At 42.1% G+C, this 16,562-nt stretch overlaps 2 protein-coding genes across 5 annotated transcripts in view; one reads left to right on the top strand and one right to left on the bottom strand.

Moving 5' to 3' along the window:
* Positions 1-465: 465 nt before the first annotated feature.
* Positions 466-10,027, top strand: hexb (hexosaminidase B (beta polypeptide)). Of its 2 annotated transcripts, none has more exons than XM_086053817.1 (14): positions 466-811; positions 2,449-2,603; positions 2,893-2,958; positions 3,230-3,276; positions 3,405-3,515; positions 3,598-3,699; positions 4,350-4,482; positions 5,218-5,398; positions 5,474-5,560; positions 5,633-5,705; positions 7,504-7,684; positions 8,644-8,734; positions 9,622-9,726; positions 9,806-10,027. In XM_086053817.1, the coding sequence occupies exons 1-14, from the start codon at positions 564-566 to the stop codon at positions 9,867-9,869; spliced, it is 1,644 nt and encodes a 547-aa protein (XP_085909943.1). In that variant the 5' UTR covers positions 466-563; the 3' UTR covers positions 9,870-10,027. The 2 variants fall into 2 exon arrangements, with proteins under 2 accessions (XP_085909943.1, XP_085909944.1); XM_086053818.1 differs by lacking the exon at positions 7,504-7,684 and adding an exon at positions 6,592-6,769.
* Positions 10,028-10,034: 7 nt separating this feature from the next.
* Positions 10,035-16,562, bottom strand: part of gfm2 (GTP dependent ribosome recycling factor mitochondrial 2) — a 7,208-nt gene continuing 680 nt past the window's right edge. For 2 of the 3 annotated variants that reach the window (XM_086053813.1, XM_086053815.1), the window contains exons 3-20: positions 16,446-16,491; positions 15,922-16,019; positions 15,714-15,839; positions 14,823-14,911; positions 14,641-14,729; positions 14,496-14,556; positions 13,492-13,674; positions 12,995-13,075; positions 12,684-12,832; positions 12,409-12,549; positions 12,230-12,329; positions 11,993-12,155; positions 11,839-11,915; positions 11,534-11,672; positions 11,272-11,448; positions 10,860-10,975; positions 10,597-10,779; positions 10,035-10,434 (exon numbers count right to left, since the gene is read on the bottom strand). In XM_086053813.1, coding sequence (XP_085909939.1) covers positions 10,306-10,434; positions 10,597-10,779; positions 10,860-10,975; positions 11,272-11,448; positions 11,534-11,672; positions 11,839-11,915; positions 11,993-12,155; positions 12,230-12,329; positions 12,409-12,549; positions 12,684-12,832; positions 12,995-13,075; positions 13,492-13,674; positions 14,496-14,556; positions 14,641-14,729; positions 14,823-14,911; positions 15,714-15,839; positions 15,922-16,019; positions 16,446-16,491 — 2,147 coding nt within the window. In that variant the 3' untranslated portion in view covers positions 10,035-10,305. The remainder of the gene's footprint in view (positions 10,435-10,596; positions 10,780-10,859; positions 10,976-11,271; positions 11,449-11,533; positions 11,673-11,838; positions 11,916-11,992; positions 12,156-12,229; positions 12,330-12,408; positions 12,550-12,683; positions 12,833-12,994; positions 13,076-13,491; positions 13,675-14,495; positions 14,557-14,640; positions 14,730-14,822; positions 14,912-15,713; positions 15,840-15,921; positions 16,020-16,445; positions 16,492-16,562) is intronic. The other variant, XM_086053816.1, reaches the window with a different exon arrangement.

Genomic DNA, 16,562 nt, shown 5'->3' with positions numbered 1-16,562 from the left:
TTTGGTTGACTAATTGGGACACGGATGTACAGTTCAGCATACAACTGTCTTTTTGTGGGTATCAATCAAATTGAAATGATCTCAATCCGTTTTCCAAGGGAGCTAATCTAAGATTAAATACTTGAATTTGAGATCTAATTTTGTTTTTGTTAAGTCAAGTAAATGCATTATCTCAGCAAAGTCACTTGCGTTTCTTTAATAGATAGAAAAGGAGAAATATGGGACAACGGTGACACCCAGTGGACAATGCACTTCTCTTCAGAGCAATAAATAAACACATGAAAAGTCACCAAAATCAAGTGTCACACAAAAATACGTTTATTAGTTTCTTCACAAGAACAAAAATTGTGCACTTGTCGACGGTGAGAGGAGAAACAACGACAAAATAACTATAAAGAGCGGAAAATGAGAGTGCGTCCCCTTTAAATAACTTCCACTTCCGCGAAGTTACTTCCGCAAGTGTCTCCTTGGCGCCTATTGGACCTTACGCGGCTGTTTTTGCTGTCGGACTTGGTACAGTATCTCGTGACATTTCACAGTCCCCTCCACGCAGTCCATGGATCATGTTTTCTTCCTTCAATGTTTTCGTCCTGCTGGGGTTCTTGACCTCCTGCTGGGGGCTCCAGCAGGACACCTCGGTCGACGATGAGCTCGGACAACCCTCCAAATGGGGGTCGTTGTGGCCGTTACCCCAGCGAGTGGATACCTCTGACGTGTCGTTCAAGTTAGCCGCCGCCAGCTTTCAAATCTTCGACGGCAAAACGTCGTCGGCGGGGCCGAGCTGTAACCTCCTACAGAACGCGTACCGGAGGTGATATTGATATTAATTGTTTAAAAAGTTTTGTTTTATGAACAGTAGTGGGAAGCAACGAAGTATTTATGTTGTAAAGGGAAAATATACCTGAAAAATCTAGTAATACTTCCTAGTAGATTTTCAGTTATCTAAGAAAAAGTATTCGCCCCCTTGGCATTTTATCTAATGTTACATTACAACCTCTAATTAAACTGATATTTAAATTAGGATTTTATTTGATGGATCTGCACAAAATGGTATACCTTTTGAAGTGAAATGATAAATATATATATATATATATATATCAAAAAAGAAATTTAAAAAAAATGAAACACTGAAAATTGCCATGTGCATATGTATTGACCCCCTTTGTTATGATGCCCCTGAAATGCTCTGGTTCACCAATTACCTTCAGAAGTCACGTAAATAGTGAAACAAAGTCCACTCGTGTGCAATCTTTAGTGTCACATGATCTGTCAATATATATACACTTCTTCTGAAAGGCCCCAGAGGCTGCAACGCCTAATGAAGAGGCACCGCTAACCAAACGCCACTATGAAGACCACAGAACTCCCCAAACAAATCAGAGACAAAGTTGTTGAGAAGTCCAAGTCTGGGTTGGGTTATATATTCTTGAGCAAAACCTGTATCAGTCAGTCATTGTTTTGAGACTAAGACGGAGGTTCACCCTTCCAGCAGGGCAATGATCCCAAGCATACTGCTAAAGCAACACTTGAGTGGCTTAAGGGGAAACATATAAACGTTTTGGACTGCCCTAGTCAATGTCCAGACCTCAATCCAATTGAGAATCTGTGGTTAGACTTAAAGAATTCTGTTCACCAGTGAAAATCATCAAACCTGAAGGAGCTGGAGAAGTTTTCCCTTGAAGAATGGGCAAAAATCCCAGTGGCAAGATGCGGTAAACTCATAGAGACTTCTCAAAAACGACTTGCAGCTGTGGTTGCCGCAAAAGGCGGCTCTACAAAATACTGACATTGGGGGGTGAATACTTATGCACAATGATGTGTTCTGTTATTTTGTCCTATTTGTTGTTTGCTTCACAATAAAAAATATATCACGTCTTCAAAGTTGTGGGCATGTTCTGTAAATTAAATGATGCAAACCCTCAAACAATCCATTTTAATTCCAGGCTGTGAGGCAACAAAACACAAAAAATGTCAAAGGGGGTGAATACTTTTTCTAGGCACTGTACTTCCCATCAGTTGCTAACATAGGATTCAAGTGCCAGAGCTCCCAGATGTTAAAATAAGTACCAAAAAAAATCTACATAAACAACGTAGACATAAAACAACAGATACCTGAAACATCAACAATATCACAGTAACAATGTACTGTAATGTACTGTAACAATGGCTTCTAAGTAAATTTGTCAGGTATCTGTATCTCAGTATCTTTCAGACATATTTCTACTTTCATGTATTTGAAAACGGATATCTGTACTTTGTACTCCTCACTTTACACAGTAGAAAATCATTTCATGTAGCTGTTTTTTTTTTTTTTTTTTTTTTTTTTTTTTTTGTGGTGGCAATGTCGCCCTGTACGGCCGCACATATGACACATGCCAGAAACCTCCAACGAACAGCACAGTGTAAATCACCCTCACCCACCTCTGTTTTTAATGTCTTCCTTTCCAGATACTACAAGTACATTTTTGGCGGGGTGAAAACCAAACAGCCACACACACAAAACAAGTGGACTGACTTTCCTGTACTGTTGGGACTGCAGGTGTTAATCACCGACCCAGACCCGGAGTGTGACCAGTACCCCAGAGTGACGTCCAACGAGTCATGTAAGTTCATCAATCATTGACTTATAATTTCTTTATAGTCACTTTTTTTGTACATTTCACCTTTTTTGTCAATGTTTTGTTACTGTATAACCATATAGCACTGGGCAGCCAGTACGGGACAGAGTTGTAATGAGTTTACCTTGTACTGTAATAGGCTCCATTTCCTGTCTATAGTCTATCGCTGGTACCATTTCTTCCTTTTAATCATTTTAGTGTACTATTGTTACTCAAAATACTTATACGATGTCACATGATGACACCACTAAATAAAACATGTTTTTGTCTTCAGACGAACTGTTGGTGGACCAGCCCTTTGCAATTCTGAAGGCGCCAAAAGTCTGGGGCGCTCTGCATGGTATGCTGTTTTTTCTTTCTTCTTTTTTAACTAATCATTTTTTAAAATTTTCTCTCTATCTCTCTCGCTCTCTTTTTCTCTCTCTCTCTCTCTCTCTCATCCTAACTCCTTGAATCTTGAAATTCTGTCACTCAAAAGAGGAACAAAAACGCTAGAATTTTGTAAGTAAGACAACTGTTGCGTCAAAACGGTTGATGTGAAAAAAATTGAAATAACTGTCACACAAACTTGTCATTTATATTCAGTCAAAACATGTTTTGTCTGCTTTTAGGACTGGAAACATTCAGTCAGTTGGTGTACAATGATGAATTCGGGGCTGTAAGTGGACTTTTTCATGCTTGAATTTATGAAATGAGTGTTCACAATCAGTTTATCATTTGTTCCTTCTATTTTCAGTTCTTCACAGTTATTCTTTGTGTCATTCACCTTTGTGTTTGTCTTTCCAGAAAAGTGTCAATTGGACTGAAATCAGCGACTTCCCCCGATTTGCACATCGTGGCATCTTGTTAGACACCTCGCGACACTTCCTACCTGTCAAAGTCATTCTGGCCAATCTGGTAGATTGAAGGAATAAAAAGTCAAATTCGAAGCTGCTAACTTTTTTGTGTGTGTATGTTTAACTGTCATTCATGATTGCAGGAAACAATGGCAATGAACAAGTTTAATGTCTTCCACTGGCATATAGTCGACGATCAGTCCTTCCCGTACATGAGCCGAACATTCCCGGACCTCAGCCGCAAGGTCAGCAACCTATAAAGTTTACATTTCGCTAGTCTAGAAGTAGCTAGCCTAGTTAGCTTAGCGCCAGGTATTCCTCACGTTAGTAAAAGAACATACATTTTGTGGTTAATGAGCTAAGTATTGTCAGTACCATAAAAGTGAACAAGGCCTCATGTTGGTACTTGGTTCCATAAAGTCAGCATTTTGGTTCACAAGTAAGTAGCTAGTCTTGTTTTCTGACAAACACAGACAGGAACTACGTCCCATTGATTGCCTAATTTAAGCATTTTGAGTAACAATTTAAATTGTTAGCCTTGTCAGATTAACTCACTAGGATCTTCAGCACCCCAATAGCAACAATTCCTCACAATTGTATCTTAAACTGTACTTAAATGCAACCAGTTTGGCTAGTTAGTTAATTGCAATCTGCATTTTGTGTGAGTTAAGAAGCAAGCCATGTTAGCTTACTAGCCTCATTAGCTAAGCCACACAGGGGTACGAGTGCCTCATATAACATCTTGGCCTCATGTCGGTAGCGTAACATTGGTACTGTATTTTGTATGAGCTTGGCTTGCCTTTTGTTGCATGCTGCGCTGTGATTGGCCAGTCTGGATTTGGAGGGTGTGGCTTCGCAACATGCGGTCAATGTCTTTTCATTACTTCCCCTACAGGGGGCGTACCACCCGTACACTCACGTGTACACCCCGTCCGACGTGAAGATGATCATCGAATTCGCTCGCCTGCGAGGCATCCGCGTCATTCCGGAATTCGACACTCCGGGCCACACGCAGTCTTGGGGAAAAGGTTGATGTCCCTTATCATACTCAGCCTTAAGTGTTCTTTACATGTCTCCAAAGCATTACAGCTCACTATATTTAACAAAACAGGCTTACTCAAATGTATCTAACTATTTTTTTTTACCTGTTGTTGTTGTTAAAAAAAAAAAAAAAAAACATCCAGACTTTCAGTCTTGAGGCGACCTAATGCTGCATGGCTCCCGCAGAGTCAGGGAAAAGGCAGATTTTTACAACGCTTCTCAGACAGTTCCATCATTCAAAAGAGTGAATAGATTTTTTTTCTCAAGCTATTTTCAACACTTTAAATTCGTTATTGTGTAAAAATAATATACGATATAGGAACGGGCCAATAGTATTTATTTGTTAAAAAATACATGAACTTGACCATATTTAGGCATACAATGTTTCAGCCTGACAGTAACCAGATACAATATAATGTACGAGGGGTTTGTTTCTTGACCACGAATTGAATCAGTCTTTTTTTCTTTTTAAACACAAGTAGCATGATTGTGGCTTTGTCTCTTGTGGCTTGCGATAACTGCTGTTATGAATTGACGCTATATAAATCAAATTCAGTTGACGTAAGTTCCTAAAATTGCTTCATTAAAATTGATTTCTTAATAAATGTCATTGAATAATTGGTTAGTTGTTTAAAGGAAAATAGGTGCCTTACAGTAAAGGTTAGGAAACACTAGTCTGTAGTTTGGAGTACGCCAGCATTAAGAAATCCATCTCTCCCTAGGACAGGCAGGTCTTCTGACGCCATGCTTTGCCGGCTCCAAACCGTCAGGCAGCTTCGGCCCAGTCAACCCCATTAACAACAACACTTACGACTTCATGAGCCGCCTCTTCCAGGAGGTTGCCGCCGTCTTCCCGGACGACTACGTTCACCTTGGGGGTGACGAGGTGGACTTCACCTGCTGGTGCGACTCACAGCCAAACGCATGCAAACGTCTCCGCTGCAACACACTAGACTTGACATCTTCTCCACTTTCCAGGAAGTCTAACCCTGACATCCAGAATTTCATGGAGCAGCAAGGCTTTGGGAAAAACTACAGCAGGCTGGAGTCCTTTTACATCCAAAGGTGGGGATGGAAGATATATATCACCAGGTTGAATCTCTGACAATCAATATCAATATCTCTGACTTGATGTAGACTTTTGGACATTGTGACTTCCACCAAGAAGGGCTACATCATCTGGCAGGAGGTCTTCGACAATGGTGTGAAGGTAAATGAAGGATTGAGATTTAACAAAGACGTATTTGTGCTACTGCTACGATTATTTTAGGGTGAAGTAGTTAATCGCAAACACACTTTTCCGTACACACCATGAACCAAAATCAATTAAGTGAACAATAAAAGGCTCGCTTATAGAATGGGGAAAAAGTTGCACCATCTGGCGGACGAATGTAAAAATCAAGCCTTCAAAAAGTCTTTTTTTTTTTTTTTAAGTTTCATGACAAACCTTCATTTCAAACTCAAACTCAACACCTCATTTCCAATGATTTCTTTACTGAAATGGTACAGGGTAACATTTGTGTGGCGTTGAAGTTTTAGTGCAGTGATGCTCAAAACAATCACGATTGCCCTCCAGTGGTAAGCAAATAATGACTTAATTAAATGTCCAGACTTATTTTTATATATTCTTTTTTTAAATCCAGCTCAGTACATTTAAGTACAGTTCAGTTGTATTTAAAATTAAATACAACACAATTGCATTTACCGTAAGCTGTTAGAACTGTTGCTTTCCAAACATTTATTTTGGGAACATTTTCATTTAACTTGCCGTACATTTGAATTGAATCATTCTTTAGTTGCAGTTTTAATACTAGCGGTATGTATTTTTGGAGATGGTACTTGGTGTAAAAAGTTGAGAACCACTGTTGCAGCGTATTCTGGTAGTATGGGGAAGAAAAACCTTTTTACTGAGTTCAGGGAAATTTGAAGTGTAAACAGTCACTTGAACGTGTTGAGTGTTTGTTAAGAGACCTTTATATTAGTTAGTATAGTATTTTATTGAAATTCTTGAAATCTAGTCTAGCTGTACGTAACAATAAAGCGTTCTGTGAGCGTAGTGAGGTACAAGTGACGCCACTAAGCTTGGCACTTTGCAGCTCAAGCCGGACACTGTAGTGCATGTGTGGATGGGCGGCGCTGAGTCTGGCGAGGAAATGCACAACGTGACGGCAGCCGGATTCACCGCCATCCTGTCGGCACCCTGGTACCTAAATTACATTAGCTATGCCCAGGACTGGCTGATGTACTACAAGGTGGAACCGCTCAGCTTCAACGGTCAGTCTTGGGGTGTGCCTGTGGGGAGTCTCTGGATTCATCAACAGGCTTACGCTCAGAAACACACAGGCGTGACACGGATGTCAGATGAAGCAGGGGGAGCCCCCATTTACGCTTCAAATAAGAAATACCCTAATTCTATAGGTGTAGGCAGTATAAATAAACACATTTTAAGACATTGATTTAGTTTATTTGTTTTAAAAACAAGTCAAATCTTCCTAGTCTATTGACAGATTTTGCATAAATTATTAATATGCATATAATATAATTAATATTATTAATATTCCTCATTTAATATTTTTTTCTTTTTTTTTTAAGACCATTTTTTTCAGCATGAAGAGCAGCAGATCTTCAGAAGCAAAACGAGCAACTTGGAGTACATTAATAATGTTTAAAGCAGTGTTTACTTGAGGATCAATAATGTGGCATATTCAAAAGTTGACACTTTGACACGGAGCAGAAAGTGGAGCAAAACATGCATTATGAAGAGGAATTTTGTTACCGTTTTAGTTGTAGTAGTTAACATGGGTGTTGCAACCCACCAATTTGTCGACACCCCGTTATACGAACGTTATATTCAAATTAGGCCCGCCAATGGCATTAATTCAAATATAATTTTTCATATATGCCACGGGCTACAAAAAAAATATACGGCGAGCCGCAAAATGGCCCAATGGCCGGTCTTCGGACACCCCAGCTTTATGACATGGTCGCTTGTCTTGTGTGTTGTGTAGCTAAAGGCAGACACACTCATCCACGTGTGGAAAGGCACCCAGCAGCAATACCAGAATGAGATGGCCAACGTCACCGCAGCGGGTTACCGGACCCTGCTGTCCACCCCCTGGTACCTGAACCGTATCTCCTACGGCCAGGACTGGCGGGGCCATTACAAGGCCGACCCGCAGGATTTCCAGGGTTTGTGTCCCCTAAATACAGCCCAACTTCTAAAAAAAAAAAAAAAAAAAAAAAAAAAAATTTTAAAACGCAATCCGCTCCGCAATGCTTCTCCAACGTTGGATGTATTTTAATTTAGATACAGTTTTCACCACAACTGCACAGGCTGGATTTTAACATTTCGTTATCCTAATACTGTAGTTGGCCAAGTCATTGTGAGCGTTTTTGGAAAATAAAAAATTATAGGGACGCAGCAGTAAAACAGGCCAAAATTCAGCTGAGGGGGTGAGACTAGTTGCATACTAGGCGTGATTTAAACGAATACGAGAGTTTTGGATACAATTCCAACTGCCCTGACCTGGACGACAATTTTTTTTAGCAATTGCATATGTATTTTTCTTAATATTGTAAAATTAAGTAAAAGGTGACGCAGACAATTATGCTATTGTTCGGCAAAGGATTTGTAACATAAGTGTTTAAAAATAAAAAAAATCTTGGAGACCCCCAGATTTGACATGGTGAAGAAACAGTTGTGGCTGCAATTTAGATATAACACACGCACAAAATGCCAATTTGTTAACCACTGTCAAAACACTAAAACAATGTACGTAAATAGAGGAAAATACTTATTTGGAATAAGCATCAAGAAAATGTCGCCACCATCAAAGCTGCATTATATGTACAGATAATGCTTTAAGTAACATTCTTAACTGTCACACAAATGTCAAGAAGGTAACCAATGTAAAAATAAATCAATAAGGCATGTACCCTAACTCAAGGAAACCCAACTGTAAAAGCCAAAGAAAAAGCACACGTAGCATGCGTGATATCCAAAACATTGACTCTCACACCGAACATCTCCTGTGCAAATAAGCGTACGCCTGCTGAATGAACCAACGTTTTTAAAAAAAAAAAGAAAACCAAATTATTAGTCATGTAACTTCAGTTTAATTAAATCGTCACTCTATTTTCCAAAATAGGAACCGAGGCGCAGAAGAAGCTGGTGATCGGCGGAGAAGCCTGCATGTGGGGAGAGTACGTGGACGCCACCAACCTCACGCCGCGACTCTGGTATGACGTTTCTACGTGGAAAATGTCCACGTGTCTGCCTAAATTAATTATTCAGCGATTTAAACCGTTCAAGCTTCAAAGGGCTCAGTTGCGATGTTATTGTAAAGTATTTTTCATATTCACCAAATTACCACATTTGACCATGTTTTACATTTTGCAATACAAAGTTCCCTGTTTGTTTTCCATTATTTGGGTTACTATTTTACCTACTGTTAGCATTTGAATAATTGTCACTTGTAAAAGTACATAAATTCAGGACAAGTTATAAAGTCCTCACAGATCACGCGGATTTTAGTAGTTCTCACGATTTATTTTTCAAAACGACCAATTTTAATTGTACGACATTTCAATTCAGTGTCAACTCTTTAGCGTTCACGCAAAATTAAAGAAATTGCCTTTTGTAGTTGAAACTTAAGTCCGTGACAAAGTAATCCCCCCCAAAGTGAGTATTTTACACCCTCTGAATTTTTAAAAATAAGTGCTTGTATTAATAGTTAAATCATACACAACAAAACATGATCAATATTTGAACAACATTTAAATAAAAAAAATAATTAAAAAAACTTTGGTGCACATACTGCCTTGTAGTGTTGCACGAGATACCGGTACCAGCACCGTACCGTGATTTTTCGGTGTCAAAAACGGCTCAATACCATTAGAGCTATCTTGTGGCGTCTTGGTGTGTGTGGAAATAGGTGAAGTCATGAATAGTGAATCGCACATATGCGGGGAACAGGGACCAAGTCCTGTCGCAAGTAGCGAATATCCACAAATAGATGCCAGCAAAGCTTTCAATACTTTTTGTCTAAATTAAGCTCCTCAACACACTTGAACACAGTTCCTTACAGGTGAATTCACAAATACTGCATCGCAAATTTCTCCGACAGGCCTCGTGCCAGCGCCGTGGCCGAGCGTCTGTGGAGCTCCAAGGACGTGACCGACGTCAACGATGCGTACAACAGGCTGTCCTCGCACCGATGTCGCATGGTCGAGTGAGTACCCACGGTTCCATTTTCCCGCGTGAAGAAAACGGAAAAGCGTGTGAATGATTTTGTCCCGTGTTGGCGACAGGCGCGGGATCCCTGCCGAGCCGTTGTTCTCCAGCTACTGCCCCCACGAGTTCACGGGACGCTAAGGACAAAGAAGGGGACGGAAAACTGAGGAATCAAGTCTGGCGGCGCATAATGAAGGCACTTTTTTTCTGCGTGCAGCCGTGCACACACACACGCTCTGATCAATGCACTCTTTTGTAATGTTTCTGACTGATTGTGAATATAAATGCTGAAAAATGGACATGGCATACACTTTGTATTTTATTTGCTGTTTGGGCAGCATGGTGGAGTAGTCTTTAGCATATCTGCCTCACAGTTCTGAGGTAGGAGGCTTGAATCGGGGCTCTGGTTACCCGGCCTCTCGCCCAACGTCCTCTGGGATGGGCTCCGGCTCGCCAGAGACCCGAATGAGGATAAGCGGAATAGAAACTGCGTAGATGGACCAAACAGCATTTTAATCAAGTCCAGAGTGGTTGAAAGTTCTTTTAGCCACGCCTGTGGTCCAAAATCAGCAGCCAATCACAGCAAGCCGCCCATTCGCTTCACTAGTGTGTTCTGCTCCTGTGTGCCCATGGCCACGTAGTTGTCCAGCTCCAATGAGAAGGTGGCCTTCCCGGAGGTCAACGTTCGCAGGACAGTGGAATAGCCCTTTACCCGTCATAGAAAAGAGCACAAAAAACAAAAACAAATACGTTTTTTTTTTTTTCAACAAATAACTGAGGATGAGTTCCACAGAAAAAAAATACAAAGAGGGGAATTTGTGCCGCAAGTTCCCAGGAGACAGACAGAAACACGGATCTTGGGACTAACCCTGGTTTCCGCCAGGGGGACGCTGGCCAGCAGCACCTTGTCCTCATGGCGACTCTGGATATCCCGAACCGTCCCTCGCCTCTGGGCCAGATCGCCTAACACGGCGCCCAGGTGTTCCTCCTCCACCGTCACCTCCATGGACATGACGGGCTCCAGGACCTGCCCCCCGGCCAGCCTCAAAGCCTGCATTGGATGGGCACAGAGCTTTGGATTTGAGTTTGCAAAAGAGGCCGTTTAAAAAGGCGGGGCGTCAGTTCTCGAACCTTCAGCATGCAACGGGACACGCAGGCCGAAACCATGGCTGGAGATGTCCCCGCTTCCATGTTGACACGTTGGATCAGTGTAGACACATGCTGTAGAGGGGAGCCAAGCAGTGGACCTGGATGGAGGGGAAGACAAGGGTGTGGAATACTTTGAGCATTTCGCATTGTGACTTGGGGCATGGCACCTGTCCAGGTACAGGGGACCTTTCACACTATCCATTAATATCAAATTTGTAAAACACTTAAGCGGTCATGTTCTGCCTATCTGGGTTCTGTATGAAAGGCCAGTGCCCTAAATTGCACGCCCTGTACCATCTTTCTTGCTAAGCAATATTTGCAGGTCAATCATCCTAACAAATGAACTCGAATGAGATCAATCAATCAATCGCCCAGCCCTACTTCTAAGACTCACCTTGGAGGTACGACCTGTGCACTCCGTTTTCCACCGCCTCCCTCATATCTACCGACAAGGTGACTTCCTCCATGAACGCCACTTGACATGAGCCGGCGGCATGGTCCTCGCCGGGTCCGACGGCCAGCTCCACCGTCACCACGTGTCTCTTCTCGCCCACCGTGCGGTCCAGTGTGTCTGTCACAAGTCAAATCGGAGGCCATGGCAGCCCGTTCAGGCAGCAAACCGACTGAATTGAATAGTCGTAAAACTGGAACTGTACCTGTGGCGGAGGCCTGGTGGAGGATGGTCTCCCGGTACGCCACCTGCAAAGGGCCCAGTTGGGTCTCGATGCCATACTCCCTACGTATTCGATCGTGGATGATCTCGATGTGCAGCTCTCCCATCCCGCACAGAATTGTCTGAAAACGGCAGAACAGAAAATTTAGTTGTCAGCCCCCATCACACTGGGTTAAGCCCTATTCACACTGCACTTAGCGCAATGGAGCGAAATGTTGGTCTCTTTCGTGCGTGAAAAAGTTGGGTTTGACTGGCAACTGATGGGAGTTGCAGCTGTGCCGATCATACCTGTCCAGAATCCGGGTCCATCCGGACTTTGAGACTGGGGTCTTCCCTCTGGAGGTTGTTCAGTGCATTCTCAAGATCTGGGTGAATTTTTTTTTTTTTAAATACCGCGGTGAACAGCAAGTAATGGTGGGAGAATCCTGACACGCAAACTCACCGGCTTGTTTGGCCATGGTGGGGGGCTCGATGGTGCAGAAGAAGACGGGGTCAGGGACCTCCACCCCAGACAGGACCACACCCGCCCGGCCCTCGGCCTGCGCTCGGCGGGCGGCGGCGGCAGCCGACGCTTTGGAGGAGACGATGGTGTCGCCAGTTACTGTCTTTGAGAGCGAGAATGCACGTGCGGTATATCGAAGGAAGGACATGAGGAAGAGAAGGTGGCGACGAAGTTCACCTGCTTGAGTCCGACGGTCAGCGCGATGTTTCCCGCCGTCATAGAGGAGATTTCCACGTGTTGGTCTGCAAAAGGCACCAGTAGTCTGCTCATCCTCTCGCTGAAGTGGAACGCCACAAAACGTAATCGTTTTATTGCACTTAAAGGGGAGGTCAACCCCAAAGTTGTTAGATACGTACATGCCGTTCCTGTTGATGTTGTGCACCGCCGTCTGCGCTCTCAGCGTTCCCGAATAGATCCGAAGGAAGACCAGTGGGCCTCGCTGCTTGTCGTGCAGAACCTTAAAGGCCAGAGCACACAAGCCGTCCTTGTACCAGCGCCTATTAGGGCCCCAGAGATGTGAAAGTCATAAGTAGGTATCGAGTCTTAACCTTTAAATTCAAAGTCACCAGTTAGTGTGGGGGAAAAAGTAGTTAGTTGAAGTCAAGTGGAGGAGGAAGCATATTTCACTCACGCCAGATCGTGGGGCCTTTCATCGGGGGACGGCAGGAAGGCGGTGATGGCATCCAGGAGCGGTTGAACACATTTGTTGCGCAAAGAGCTTCCGCAGAGCACCGGAACGCCTTTCCGGGTCAGAGTGACCCGCCGCACTGCCTCTTGGAGCTGAGGACAAAACCTTGTTTAGCAGGCCGGGTGGTAATAGCGCTCCCGGCAACATTTGGCAAATTCTGTATATTCCTCCGTCAAGGTGCCTGTTCATCGCTGCCGACAACTTTAATTTACGGTAGTTTACATTTACTGCAAAACTGTGGCCGCACAACTCACTTTTATGTAAGGAACGGCATCAAAATTGTCACTGAAGTCGGTCAGCAACAGTTCAGCAAACTCGTCGTCCAGATCTGCAACCTGTCATTGAGAATAACATTAACATTACACTTCAAAATCAATGAACGCTGCTTGATTTGATATTTGAGAAAACGCAACAGCGAAAACAGGACATGCAGTGAGGACTCTCCATAACTTCTGCTAACAACCCAGGCTAGTCTTAGCTCCTCCTCGAAATACAAAGTTCTTCATACAGTCGAGATGTATCACGTCATCATACTTCCTTGACGGCTTTCACGACTTTACTATTCCCCTGGGCTTTAGCGCCATCTTGTGACAGCTTGGGTCATAACAGAACAAGCGCACTAATATGCAAGTAGGTGAGTTCGTCAGAGATGAGTTCCTCCTCAAAAAATGCCAATCGGTGAATTCGTGAGTACCGGCAGTTGACCCCGAGTATGGAGGAATAACTGTACTCAAGTAATATGACACAGCACCTGCTCAATCAATGCGGTTCTAGCCTGGTGGACTTCCCGCAGAAGCTCCGCCTCCTCCTCCTGGGACTCGCTAAGGGGTCTGGTGTCAAAAACGCGCCCGTCATCCGTTGGCTTCCACGTCAGCCTCTGCTTGGTCAACAGGTCGACCACGCCGGAGAAGTTCCTGCCTCTGCCAACGGGAAGCTACAAAGCAGGGCGGCTTGGTTAGTTGTTTCCTCAAATAGTGGCTTCCGATCTAATAGACACCATGCGTCAATTAATTGCTGGCTGCATCATCGGCACCTCAGTTAGACTCCTTGTTTTTTCCACTCAGGAAAAAAAAAAATAGGTGGTTCTATTATGTGGGCGTAATTAAGTTGACAGTAAACCTTACTATGGGACAAGCAATTAAACAAATGAAAACACTCGTAAGGGACATGGAGTCACTGAAACTGATGGGAAAATATTTTACAGTACAGTATCTTTATTAAAATATATAAATACTCAATATACATAAAACAATTTGGGGTGAGTACTGTAATGGATTTATGGAATTTGAATGGGGAGAAATGAATTCATATGAATACATTTAGATACAATCTTGGTCATGAATTACAAACTGATACTGTACTTATTGTAATTGAAGATATGAACAGCCACTATATGAGAAAATAGGGTAAGCAAATGAGAAAAAAAAATATCCATTACTTTCTACTTCTGAACAAAATGTCCATTTTTTAAAAATGTTTAAAGAGAAAGTCAACCCCCCAAAAATTCTTTACAAGAATTTGTTCTATGCAGGCCCACTAGTCGAAAACATGGCATACTGATTAATATTGCGTTTGCGTAATATGAGTTAAGCGGTAAAATCCACCCGTTTTTGTCCATCTCCGTCAAAGCCCCTTTGTCACTTGCTGTCAACTGAAAATGACATCACAGTTGCTCAGGTCTCCGGTAAAGACCAATCATGGCTCAGCTTCAGAAAACTTCAAATTACTTTGAAATGTTTTCCCGTAAAATGTTACCTGGAGCAGGACAGGATTGGCTTTCAACTTCTGCCTGATGCTTTCCAAAGAGAATGTGAGACTAAAGGGAAAACAATGTTTAGTTTTCTTTATGTACATATTTCAATAAATTATAAACATGCACTTTAGTGGACTTGTCCCTCACTTGGCTGCGGGCTTGTCCATCTTGTTCAGGAAGCACACACACGGGATATTATGCTTCTCTGCCTGTCTCCACACAGTCACAGTCTGAGCCTAATGGATACACATTAAACAGATTAAAATAAAAAAGTTTTCCTTCCAAAAAAACTTAAAAAAAAAAAAAAATTCCAAAAGTAATTTCAAAACCTCGACACCCGCAGACGCATCAAACACCGCAACGGCTCCGTCCAGAACCCGAAGAGCCCGTTCCACCTCCAGAGTGAAGTCCACGTGACCTGGTATGACGCACGCACATTCACATACAGTATATAAAGACATGTTTTAATCATCATCAATTGGTGAGTTGATTGTAGAAATTAGGACGCCTCCCAAAAAAATACATAATGTTGTATTAAGATTGTTTTGTATGCAACACATTGATCCAGTTTGTTGTACACCATGTGTATTTGATTTATATTTGCTAAATAACATTTTAAAAAAAAAAAAAAAATTTTTTTAAAACATTACAAAATAAAAACTATAGAGGGGGTTGATTTTAAATCTTCTCACAAACTTAGCCTTCAATATAATTGCCTTACAGAGGAGACCCTCAGTAACAACCCAGCCTAAACTTAGCTCCTTCCCAGCATACAATCGATCACTTCAGTATACTTCCTTGGAACAATTACACTACAGTGTTCCTATTTAGATATGATTTGGCACCATCTTGTGCTATCTTAGAGCACAAAAAATGTGACTAGTGGAGGTTAGTTTTTCACTGAATAACAGGATAGCTTCCCCAAAAATATGAATTGGTGAAAACACAAAAAACAAAAAAAATCTACTAAGAGTATCTGCACTTGAAGGTTTAACCATTATTAAACTGGGTATTTTTTCTTTCACTTTTTATAGCCAGTATTTTGAAAGTATGAATGTTTTCCAAAGCTATTTTTTTCATTCATTTTATTTATTGTTCCTAACATCTACAGTAAAAGTAAATCGGGATTAACGACAGTAGGAAACTGCGAGTCCCAGTTGACGACCACTACTTTAAATAAGAACCATGTCTTCTCGCGCCTGACAAAACTTGATGCGTACCTGGCGTGTCTATCAGATTGATCCTGTGACCTTTCCAGTCAAAGGTCACTGCTGCCGACTGGATGGTGATGCCGCGTTCCCGCTCTTGAGCCATGAAATCCGTCACTGTGTCGCCATCGTCCACATCTGGAAGGACATTGCCGCCCTCATAAAAATAGTGACTCGAAGCTATCTGTAATGTTTTTTTCCTCCCATCCTACAAACTCACCTCCCAGCGCTCTGGTGTAGCCTGAGTAGTAAAGCATCCTCTCAGTGGTCGTCGTCTTTCCCGCGTCGATGTGGGCCATGATGCCGATGTTGCGGATCCTTAAGATATTTTTGGGGAGGTTATGACACCAGAAGACTAAAGTGAAAATACTCAGCCTGCGTTCTAAGACCACAAGTTAACCATTGTGCAAAATAAGTTTTGATGATACATGTGTAAAAATAAGCAAGGAAGTGTATGACAACTAAAATAAAGAAACGCTTCTTAGCCGGCGTTTTCAGTTTGCATACAAATGTAAAAAAATAATAAGTTAACCACGGTGTGAGACAAATACAAAGTAAAACTATTCAGACTTTTATTTTTTGTGGTCATATAAGTGTAAAGAAAAAAAAATAGTTATGCACTCACTATGATACAAGAAAAATAAAGTAAAACTGCTCTGCCTTTGAAAGAAAATGGACATTTATTATGGTCATAAGCAGTATAAAAAATAAACCAAAATAAAGTAAAACTACTCCGCCACTTACTTGGACACATCCGGGCTGACCACAGAGCGCAGCGATTTCACATCTTCTGTAAAAGGGTGGTCAATTTATGGCGTTATGCATTCATACATATAAAGCTTGAATGTATAAACTGTAAGT

Source organism: Filicampus tigris, chromosome 15, assembly GCF_054856515.1.
Source record: "Filicampus tigris isolate MCC_2025a chromosome 15, RoL_Ftig_1.0, whole genome shotgun sequence".
Classification (NCBI taxonomy): Eukaryota; Metazoa; Chordata; class Actinopteri; order Syngnathiformes; family Syngnathidae; genus Filicampus; species Filicampus tigris.
This window is presented reverse-complemented; position numbering and strand designations above follow the sequence as displayed.

Bases quoted from the DNA above. Each gene is read 5' to 3' on its own strand.
- hexb (XM_086053817.1), top strand. From the start codon at position 564: ATGTTTTCTTCCTTCAATGTTTTCGTCCTGCTGGGGTTCTTGACCTCC. The intron at 2,959-3,229 runs GTATGCTGTTTT...GTCTGCTTTTAG, and splicing joins AGTCTGGGGCGCTCTGCATG to GACTGGAAACATTCAGTCAG. The intron at 3,700-4,349 runs GTCAGCAACCTA...CTTCCCCTACAG, and splicing joins TCCCGGACCTCAGCCGCAAG to GGGGCGTACCACCCGTACAC.